This window comes from Geospiza fortis, unplaced genomic scaffold (assembly GCF_000277835.1).
Source record: "Geospiza fortis unplaced genomic scaffold, GeoFor_1.0 scaffold171, whole genome shotgun sequence".
Lineage (NCBI taxonomy): Eukaryota > Metazoa > Chordata > Aves > Passeriformes > Thraupidae > Geospiza > Geospiza fortis.
This window is the reverse complement of record NW_005054313.1, coordinates 671,396-682,595: the sequence shown is the minus strand read 5'-3', so window position 1 is coordinate 682,595 and position 11,200 is coordinate 671,396. Positions and strand designations below refer to the sequence as shown.

Genomic DNA, 11,200 nt, shown 5'->3' with positions numbered 1-11,200 from the left:
CGGACAGCGCTCGCTGGGTTTGTAGCGCTGCCGCGCGGCGCCCCTGGAGGCTTTTTGGGGCCATGTGCTTGTTGAGGCTTCCCCGAATCACGCAGCCTCTGGAAAAGGAGGAGGAAGAGGTGGCGGCGCTCATGGAGCAGGTAGAGGGGGATGTGTGTGTGTGGATGGGGAAATGGCGCCTTCAGTCTGAGGCGTGAGGGGAGAGGAACATCAGGGGCTGGTGGCCTCGCACACACCGTGTGTGATGTTGCTCCCCGAGTGCTCTGCGTGCGATTTACACCACATCTCATGGGTGTTAGAGGTGTCCCCATGGTCGTCTCCATGGTGTTGGTGTCCCTCTCACACGCCCCATTCAACCTCAGGAAATTCCTATTGCCTTACTTTCCTGAATTGGAAATAATTTAATTCTGTTTGCTAATACTTATAGTGCTTGTGGCTTAAGAATTCTTTATGTTGCTTTTCTAGATAGAGCTGGAGAGGAGCCTCTATTCAGATCATGAAATGCGTAAGCTGGAGGAGGAGGAGCAGCTCAAGAAGAAGATGGAAGGCTCGTATGACGAGGATGAAGCTCCTGGCAAGACGGTCATCATGGCTCAAGACCTGGAGGAGAAGTGGGAGCAGAAGTTTCTGCGGTTCAAAGCTGCTCCACGGATAACAGGTACAGCCTGGAGTTCGTGGTGGGTGAGGACACCCAGATTGTTTGCCAGAGTACAATTCAGTAGAAGGAAGGCATTTTTGGGTCTCTTTTTTTGTTTGTTTTAGAGAGAGTCTTGACTCTGTGGCAGCACATGTGCAGTTAACTGTTTGACAGGGAAATCAGTGTTCCCATGCTGCAAAAAAGTGTGTTTTCACCAGGGCAAAATGATGAACATAGATGTGGTTTCCAGACAAGAGAAATGTTTGTTCATTTGGTTCCCAAGCTCTGCTTAGTGCTCTTGACTTTTGTGAAGGTAGAGATCTAGGCTGCTTGTTATAGAGTCCTTTTGGATAGGAAAACAGCAGCTGAATCCTGCAATGACTTCTACAGTAACTGAGAGCATTCCTGTCTAGATTTCTGTCATATTCCATGTACCCACATCTGTGTATTGTTTCTGGGTGTGAGGCACAGAGGGCTGATAACCAAGGGAGTCAGAGCATGTTGCCAGGAGACTTTGTTTCCAGCATGTGTTGGTTTTTGGCAGATGCTGACAAAAGCAACGATCGAACGTCGTTGAACAGGAAGCTGGACAGCAACCTGATGCTTCTGGTGAAACAGAAAATTGGTAACCAGGAGCTGTGGCTCCTGCCTCAAGTGGAGTGGCAGCCTGGAGAGACACTACGGAGCACGGCTGAGCGAGCCATGGCTATGTTTTTGGGTGTGTAGCTTGACCCTCCCTCTTGTTTGTCCCAGTGGTTTTCTTCCAGTGCCCTGTCTGAGGGATATTTGCCATCTGCTGTAGTGAAATCTTCTCCCATCTGCTGGGAAAAGGCACATCGTGGCAGAGGGCTGGCACACTGGGAGTTGGGATCTCTGGCTGCCAGCAGCAGCAGTGCCATATCTGGCCATCATGGGCCATTTGGGGGTCTCACCAGACACCCCTGAATGTCTGGCATTGCTTTGGGCTTCTCGTTCCCTGTTGTTGCCCTGTAGTTGCTTTTGTGGCAGATGGGTGATGAAGGCAAACACGTGTACTTGCTTTTCACTCGAAATTGGCAAAGCTGGATACCCTCCCCTTCCTCCCGCTCCCACTCTCAGAGGACTCTCTGGTCTGCCAATGAGCTGTTTTTTCATGAGAAAAAACCACATTTTTTTCACAGTTGTCAGTATTTCTGCCAAAGAGGGAATAGTCAGTCTGAACCACATACAAGGAATGGGTTATACAGTGTTGTTGTTATACAGGGGAGCAGTTATTGTTGTTCTATGTTCTTATGTCTTACTCTCTTTCTCTTGCATTGCTGGCTTCTTGCAGGAGATCACATTCAAGCCAAAGTCCTGGGGAATGCACCATATGGGATTTACAAGTATAAATTCCCCAGGGCCATCAGAACTGAGAATAACGTGGGAGCCAAAGTCTTCTTCTTCAAAGCCTTCCTCCAAAGCAGTGATTTGTCCCAGGCAAAGCTGAAGGCAGATTACCTGTGGGTCACAAAGAAGGAGCTGGGAGATTACCTGCAGTCAGAATACCTGAAAAAAGTCAATAGATTCCTCCTGGACTTGTGAGCAATGGCCTGTGCTCCAGCAGATGGGGAAGGTGTGGGACGTGGCTCCAGGGAGGAGCACGGCTGCTGCTTTGCATGGTCTGGGTGTAGGAGATGTTCAGTTGGGCTCTGGAGGATAATTTGCCTTTGCCTTATTTCCCAGTTCTCTTCACTGGCCCTGTACTGAATAAATATTAAAATTTATACTCAGAAGTGAAGCTTTCCTGAGGGAGTTCTTTGCTCTTGTTGAATTCTCCTCCTCCACCTCTTCTGGAAATGTGTGTTGTGATCCTTTCCTCTCCCAAGAGTGTGGTTCCCTGGGGCTGTGCTACCCAGAAGGTTTGCTTTCCTCTCCAGACTCCTGCCACAGGCTCAGCCTCAAAGGGTTTCTCCTTGCTGTAGCTTATGCTTATCACTGGTCCCTGCTCTCTGATAAGAGCAGCACTGGAGGGTTATCTGTGTGTCCAGGTGGGAACAGACTCTTCTGAACAGCAGCCAGGACAAGATGCGTTTCTGGGGAGATGTAAGCAGGGATATTCACAGCTTATTAACTTCTGGTGTTAGCTGCCTCTGGCCTGGAGTCTGTGATGCACAGTGGCTGTGGAGGACACGGATCCATGAGGAATGGGCAGCTGCCTTCCCACTCACACTGCCTCCCTGTGAGCCTCAGGTTACAGCAACAGACACTGAGGGAGGATAACAGCAACAGCAGCTGCTCTCTCTCTGGGCTTGAGGCTCATTTTTCCTGGGAGGGGAAGGTGCTTTAGCATTGCTGTCTCATGGGAGTGGCCTCAGAGGTGTCTCTAGGGAGTTCTTGGCTCCCATTCCCACTGCATCAGGCCAGCACTGCTAACCAGCACAGCTGGTTCTGCCTCAGGTAGCCTGACCCTATTACCCCAATTTCTTTATTAGAAGATCTGTCCTGGGCTTATCTTGGTCCTCTGGGGCTGGTTCTGTTGTTGGAGGTTTTTTCTGGTTGTAAATGTTGCTTTTCAGTAGTCAAGAGTGCTGCTGGACCTCGCAGGGAATGAGCTTCCTCCAGCAGCAGGGAGAGAGGGAGGAAATAACTGTCATAAATCATCCAGAGAGAGTTTGGACTCCAGAGGTGGAACTGGAGATTGCTGTATGTACTTTATCAATCCTTTGGGAGCTGTTGAGCTCCAGGCTTCAAATTAAAGTTATCCTTAATCACTCTGCAAGACACTGGGGTGGAGGGTAGCACAGCAGCCTTCTATTTTCCAATGCTGGACAGTCTGGGAGCTGCTGGTTTGTTATAAATTACCAACAAAACTTGGCTCCTGGAAGCATCCTCACAGGCCTGGCAGGGAGGCTGAGTCTGCAGCAGGGAGCAGTGGCAAAGAGGAAATAAATGTGGAGCAGAACATGTGCCTGAAAACCTGCAGAGTTTTGGCTGCTCTCTGAGGTCAGCACTGCTGAAGGGAGCCCTATTGCCTTCTCCAGGACTGGAAGCTCCTGAAGCAGGAGGAGGTGGGTCCTTTTCTCAGGCTGTGCCCCTCCTGTGGGGGATGTGGGTGCAGTCAGTACAGATTTTCGCAGCCACTCTTGTTTCAGGCTGTCCCTGGCTCCAGAAGATGCAGCTGAGGCCTTGTGGCCACAGGTTTAAGGCATGCCCTTAGCTAAAGAGTCTGCCCTGTTTCCCACACCAAGGCAGGTTTTGTATTGCTGGGACAAAACTTTCAAAGCATAGAAAATGCTGTTTAATCTGTGCTTGCTCCCAAAAGACGAAGGACAAATGAAAGAAAAGGCTGTACTGAGACCTCGCTGATCTTCAGACCCAGGCAGTTCCTATTTCTGGATTACTCAGGCTGCAAGTCTTTGGGCATTGTCTGTGCTGAGAGATGTGTAGCTCCTTCAGCAGTGGAAAGGTCAGAATCAACAGCATCCTTCATTTTTTAATGTTTTTTCCTTGTCCTCAGACCTTCTCACAGGTAGCATGTGTGTGAGAAGCTTGGTCTTTTCTGAAAGCTGAAAGTGTTTTCTCATCACCTGAAATAAAAGCTCTGCTTGCAACTTTTGTGGGAACAGCACCATCTATTTATTTATTTAAATTATTTTTATTTTTCCTGTAGTTGATTTTATTTAAAGTCACTCAGCCAATTGCTGCAAACAATCACAAATCCTGCAACTCAGAGGCTTTTGCTCAGTTCTCCTGTGTGGTCTCTTTTCTTCCCAGCTTTGGGAAGAGGGAAGCTGGAGGATCCTAGAGGATGGTTTCCATCTTCTCATTTTCTCTACTCCCAAACTCCTGCAGCAGGTCACTGAGGCTGTTCTTTTCCTTTGGGAGCTTGGTGGCTGCAGGCTGTCTTTCCGCTCAGCATGAAGCCTATTCCCATACTCAGAGCTGCAAAAGTCTGAGCAGGCTGGTGGTAACTGCTGAAAAGGCAGCACAAAGCCTGAGAGCCTCTTCTGAGAGAGCAGAAGGAACCTGTGGAGTTGTGGCTGTGTGAGAGCTGCTGCAGTCCAGCACAAAGAGCAGGGGGAGCATTTTACTTCTGTTGAAACACAAAACTTTCCCTTTGCAGATTTGATGGAGAGCCACCAGAGTTTGTTTGGGTGTTGAGGGAGGCTGGAGCTTGTTTGCACTCAAACCCTGGAGGTCTTTTCTCACCTTGACAAAGTCCCCCTCACATGAAATCTCTGCCAGAACCTGAGGCTGCACCAAGTGCCTGGGAAAGAAACTGAGTTTGTTGTGGCTCTTCAGTGCAAGGCAGGGTGAGATCAGTTGAAGAGCTCTCCTGTGAAGAAGGGTGCACTGCAGAGAGGAGTTTTGGAAAGGACCCATAACTCCTCGCTTTCAGAGCAGCAATATGAGGCTTATCTAAGCAGTCCCAGGTAAGATCCGTGCTGCTGTTACCCACTCCTGAGTGTGCACACCAGAGAGGAGCCTCCTGACTGCTCAGGCTGTGGAGGCTTTCTGCTTCTCAAAGCCATTTTTGGCATAGGATGCTTCCATTCTTAAGGGTCATAACACAAAAAGCCTCATCCTTTCTGTCTCCAAGGGGGAAGGAAGCACCTGAAGATGTCCTGGCCCTGGTGTGATGCAGTCCAGCAGCTGTTGCTAAAAGTCTCCAGTAGAAGACACAAATGGAAGGAGCAGTTGCATTCTAAAGCACTGGCATCTAAGCTATTGCTTAAACCACCACGTTAGAAGAGAGAGCTGAGGGTTTTCTTTGTAGCAAGTTGACACTAGCCCTCCCTTCCAGTGGAGAAGAAATAACAAGTCCTAATAAAAACACTTCTCAGCTTCACAGATACAGTTTTCCTTTATTTTTACAAAATTGTTCCCTAGCTGAAATCCCTCCTTGTCTGTGTAAGTTTTGGGGGTTGGTGCTCTCTAAGCAGAGCCCTGCTCGTGTGTTTTGTGGTAGTTTGAACTGTTCAGAACCTCACACTTTCCCACATAATGGGAAGCTGCTGTCTGTTGCTCCTTCTGGCTCCTTCATTGCCCCAAGCAATGAAAGTCTTCAGAATTGGGAAGATAAATACATGTGGAGCCAGGAGAGGTCTTTGGAGCTGCAGGCTACACCTCTTCCTGCTCTCTGAAAACCTGTAGGAGGAGAGATGCTATTCTCCCAAATACAACCAAGAGCAGGTATGCATGCTGGGGGTGCAGGTAGCATCCTGAGGCATCCCTGGCTGCCAGGCCAGGGGTGAGCTGGCTCAGGGACAATGGGAACTGTGCTGTCCCAGCTGCTGCAGCCTTTGGGCTCACTCCATGTCCGGGAGGATGAATCATCTCCAGCAGCATCAGTCCCTTTGCCTTTATATTCAAGCTCCCATTCTTGTGCTGGAAGGGATCTCTCTCTTTGGAAGGAATTTTTGTGCAGGTGCTGCTGTTTCCTGCTGTTGCTCTGCTGCCTGCAGGGGATGCAGCATGGTCTGCTCTGCTCTGGCAGCCCAGAGACCCAGCAGAAAGTTGTGTGGGAAATCTGCTTGAGATCACCAGTGGCACAAGTGGACTAGATCCCATCCTTTTGTTTTTGGGGACACCTTTTCTTCCCTTTTCTTGTGAAACCCCTGTGGGTTGGTATAACCAGCATGTTGGGAAGACACAGGAGTGGGGCAGTCAGGAGGCAAGGCTTGAGTGAATCTCTGCAAAAGCAAGAACGAATATAACATAAGGGGTACTGCTGGGAAACTTGGACTCAGGGTCAGATTTCCCCAGAAGCTTTGTTGATACTTCGCAATCCTTGACATCCATCCCTCTAAAAGGAAAGCCTGGAATTTGTGAGGTGAGTGTGAAATGCTGACAGCAGGAACCCCTTCAGGTAGTTCCAGCTACAGCTTTGCTGTCAAGGCTACTTTTCCCTACCAGATCTTGTGGGGTACAAAATCCTTTGTCAGGACTTCATAAGCAATGCTTGAAGACCCAGGGGCATTTCTCAATTGAATTATGAAGTGCCTTTCAGCAATAAAGCTTCAAAACTGAGGCACAGCAATGAAGCCTCTATGGAGAGAATGCAGGGCTTTAAGACTCACCATCACAGCCCACTCCAGGATCAGGACTGTGCATTGCCAGCAACTGGCTCTTTACCTGGCTGCTGAATATCCAATTTCATAATTAACCAATGCAAAAGTTGGGGAAAAGATTTTTTCAGCTAACAGTTTGAATTTTAAGCTGAATTCTGTTGGAGCTTAAGGTGAGAGTTGATATTGAAGGCAGATCATCTTCTGAGGGGCTGCTCTTCCTCTCAGGCATCTGGGCAGAGGGAGATTGGGGACATCATGACATGAGGCATGGGCCAGCACTGCTGCTGCCTGCCGGCTTTCTGCTCCCTCTCATCTATCAAAGTAATTATACCCATTACATTTCTCCTTTCAGGTTTTACCCTCCCAAATGTTATTCCTCAGCAGTAAACCTGTGGGGTGAGTGAATTATTGGGGAAAAAACCTAGGTATAATCCAGGTTTAATGGGCACATAGAAAAACCACACTGGGTTTGGAGGGTGGCTCAGCCAGCGTCCTGCTTCTGCAGGCAAATAGAAATTTATCTTGATGTGTGTATATATCTAGTTTCGTGATCTGTGAGCTCTTAATAATTGGTTTGGTGACCTGCTGGTAGTATTCTCTCTATGTAGAGCTTTCCCCAGCCCCCAGTTAATATAATGGGTCACAAATCCCATTTACTTTTGAATTCTGAGTAATCCTTTTGTTAATGTTGCCTATTGCTTTTCTGGAAGCACTGGAGGAAACTGGAGCCATGTGCTAATCAGTAAATCTTGTTCTGCGGGTTCCGAAGCTGCTGCCCTGCCCCGCCTGCCCTTTCCAAATGCCTGGTGCAGCCCAGTTTGTGTCAGACCCAAAGCTCCCCTCTGCAGAACAGCAATTGCTTCCCAAGCTGGGAAGTGGCAGGGCTTCAAGTGGCACAGGCTGCACATGTTGGATGAGCTTGAGGGAAGAGGGATCTGGTGGGGAGTGGGCAGCCAAGATGAAAGGGGTTTAGAGAGGAGGGAAATTGGGTGTTCAGGGTGTTTGATCCCAGCAGTGCCCTGCATGGAGGGGCAGTGAGTCCCCCATTTTAGGGGATGGGACCCATGGGGACCCACTTTTCAGCCTCTGCTCCATCAGCACTCACAGCTCAACATCCAGTCTTGTCCCTCCTTAGGTAATGTGTTGGAGCAGACAGTGCCTTCCACCAGAATGCTGGGGGCTTCAGGGCTAGCAGAGGCAGGAGGCAGTGAGTGAGATGGGCATTACCTGTCCCAGGTCTTTCTGGATTTCATATCCCTTAATTTTCTCTGCCTGCAAATAGGATTATAGCTGTCTTGCCTGTTCTGTCCTTGTGGGTAGGTAGTTATCTGAACCCTCTCAGAGGAACAAGAAGCTGCCAGACACCCCCTAAGGTGATTCCAGGTACACCCCTGCTGAAGGAAGGAAGGGAGAGCATCAGCTCCCGAGATTGCCTGAAGACAAAGTTAAAATCACCAGCTACAGGGGCTTGTCAGGGACTGTGTTCCTGCTGCAGTGGTTGCCCATGGATTGAACTGGGTGGGAATCTTCAGAGGTATGTCCAAGCACCAGAATATTCCAAGTCATAAAGTCGGTGTTTCTTGATTACTTTTGTTTGTTTTCTGATTTTCTCCAAGTTTTCAGTCTCCTGCACAGCTGATAAGCCTCACCCTTCACCCTTTTCCCTCATGCTTCCATTTGTCTCCCTATTTTTAGCCCGTCTGTGGCACTCTTCACACAATGCCTGTGTGCACTGCTTTGATCAGAGCTGCTGACGATGATGACATGACCCTGAAGGCAGCAGCTTGCAGCAAGTCAAGCTGTGTTGTATTTAGTTAGCTTCTTGTAGCTGGGCATGGTGTCACAACCCAGGCAGGCACACAGCATCACCTCTCCTCACTCCCATGCTGTTTTCCTTGATAGTTCCCACCAGGACTTGGGCTATTTGACTCCAAACCCATTCCCTGGCTCTGGCCCAGAGTGAGGAGCGTGGCAGGGAATTATCAGTGCTGGGAGCTTGATGCTCAAATGTCACTGGCTCTAATCTAAGAGCTAAATTCCCCTGAGCATGGAGGTGGATGCTGCTTGCTGCCTGTGAAACAGCTCAGTGCTAGGCACTAGATGGCAGGCAGTGACTGGGAAATCCTTCCAGTGGAGTTTTATTTCCCTTTCCCCTTAAAACAACCTCCTGCTCTAGCTCTGGCTCACTCCAGCGTGGGAACCTGGAGCACGGAATAAGGATCAACAGTTTTTAACTGCTGCGTTCAAGCTTGTACCTCTCATGTTGAAGGATCCCAGTGATTGGCAGATGGTTGTCTTTGCTCCACTGAGGCTTCACAAGAAGCAGGAGAGTCCAAGGAGCTTCTAGTGCAGGGAAAAGAGGCAGGGAGCAGGCAGGCAGCATGTGAGAATAGAGGGTGGATGGAGGGCAGGTGCTGAGGTCTGCCCAGGGCACTGTGCAGGGGTTAGGGAGGGATAGGGGTGCATCCATATGGAACAGGGATAGAGGCAAAAAAATGATTGTGTGTGTTTGATGCAAAGAAGGGAGAGTCAAGCAATCCCTAAGGATGAATTTCCTATAAGCCTAGTTGTGCAGCAGTTGCTTTGGAGAGGGCAGCGTTGAGGTTTCAGCCACATGCTGTCCCTCACCTTGTGAGGGGGAGGGTGGTCACCAGACTCTGGCTGGGGGGCTTAGTCACTGGGGAGGGCCTGATCCTCTCTCCAGGCTGGCACAGCATGCCTTTGATTTACTTGGGCTGGGCTTGGGGGTTTAATCCCAAAAGTACTCATAAAAGTGGACTCACCTAGAAGAATATATGTATGCCCTACTCTACCCCAGTGATGCAGCCTCATGTGCTCCCATGCACTGTTGGAGGCAGGAGTGCCAAATCCCTTCTTTATTGGCCAGGGGTCTATATTCATGTCCCAGCATGTCCCTGGAGCCTGCTGTGTGCTGCTCCCACCTCTGTGGAGCTCAGGACAAGGCAGCACCCGTGGTGCCAGGTGCCTGGCTGTCCTGTTCCCAGGCACCAGCACAGAGCCACAGCCCCTGTGCCACACTCTGGGTGTTGTAGGTCCTCTGTAAGCACCTTCCAACAAAAAGGGGATTATCTTTAGCTTGTTAGAGTCCTTGCAGGAAGGGAGAATAAGGCTCTTTGCTCTGAAACGTTCTCTTCCTTGGGATTACAAGATAATGCATATGAAACGGCATTAGCTCAGCCAGGTTTATGGATTATTTGAAAATCAAATTCTTTTAATCTCATCCACCATCTGGCACCAGCATAACAGCCAGCAGCCAGCTCGCTGCCGCTCCCACCCTGCCTGTGTTGGAGGCACTGAAAGTGTCACAGCCACGGAGGGGACACCAGCATCCCTGGCTGTCACCCTGCATCCTGGCACCAGCACCCAGCCCTGCCTTGTCCTGATTTCTTCCCCAGACAGCGCGGAGGGAACGTGTCTCTGAGGAGCTGGAGGGAGGCCTTGGCACGCACTGGGAATGAACAGACGGACGAGGAACGTTTCACTGCTTGTGCCTGTGTGACCATGAGGCTCAAAGCCAGAGGGGTTCCCTGGCCTTGGATGAAGGTTAAGGTCAGAGCAGGGGAATTGCCAGTCCTACTGATGTGATTTGCAGTGATCTCCTGGCTGGGCAGGGAGGGATGAGGGTGCAGGATGCTGACGCAGAGTTTTTTCTGGGGAGGTCGTGGTTCCTTGTGGATATTAACTGGGAGCTGCCAGGTGCATCTGTGCCCAGTGGTGGGGCTGGAAGGAATGCTGTCCCCGAGGGGCACGGCAGGGTGGGACAGCCTGTCAGAGGTGCAGCATGGAGCACTTGTGAGGCACTGCCATGGACAGCACCACAGAGCCCAACCTGGCTCCCTCTCCCTGGATCACAGGTCAAGGAACAGAGGGACTGGAGGGTGGTGAGGGATCCCTGTGGGAAGCTGGAGCTACCAGAACTGGGGATGAGTGAGTGAGTGAGTGGCGTGTGCTGGACACTGTCCTCCCCACTCCATCTCCACATCTGATTTTTCAGATGCCAAGCCAGCTGGGCTGCAGAGCTGCTTGGCTCTCCTGTTTTTGGTTTCTGTGCTGAGCCTCAATACAACCATCCATCTTCTCCTGTCTCCTCCAGAACACTTCTGTACCTACTACCAAGGAGCGCTCTAATCCCAGTACCCATTTAACATGAATAAAAAGCCTTCTGGGACAATAGGTCACGGTTATACAATTTAGCTCAAGTAGAGAAAAGGCCTTTATGGCTGTGAATACATGAATACTTAAAATATATATATAACATTGGTTAACATCAGGACTTATAAGCATAATATATATATATAGCACTGGGCAACAGTCTGTGCCTTGACTCCCTCCACAGAAGGCTGTAGCTGTTCTACCTGTCAGCTCTGGCCCAGTGACTCTTCATGGCTGGAGTCAAAATTTGCCCTGCTGCCCATTTTTTGCAGGGCTTTTGGTGTGGTGAGCCGTTGTTACAGGCAGGGAGTCTGTGACTGCTGCTTGGTGGGGATCAGGATGAGGAAGGTGAGAACAC

General features: G+C 49.9%; 1 protein-coding gene across 1 annotated transcript; it reads left to right on the top strand.

Annotated features, from left to right (window-relative positions):
* Positions 1-6: 6 nt before the first annotated feature.
* MRPL46 (mitochondrial ribosomal protein L46) lies at positions 7-2,396 on the top strand. The gene is made up of 4 exons (XM_005419582.2): positions 7-140; positions 466-658; positions 1,182-1,355; positions 1,950-2,396. Exons 1-4 carry the CDS (start codon positions 63-65, stop codon positions 2,198-2,200), a joined length of 696 nt encoding a protein of 231 aa, XP_005419639.1. The 5' UTR covers positions 7-62; the 3' UTR covers positions 2,201-2,396.
* The last annotated feature ends 8,804 nt before the right edge of the window (positions 2,397-11,200 follow it).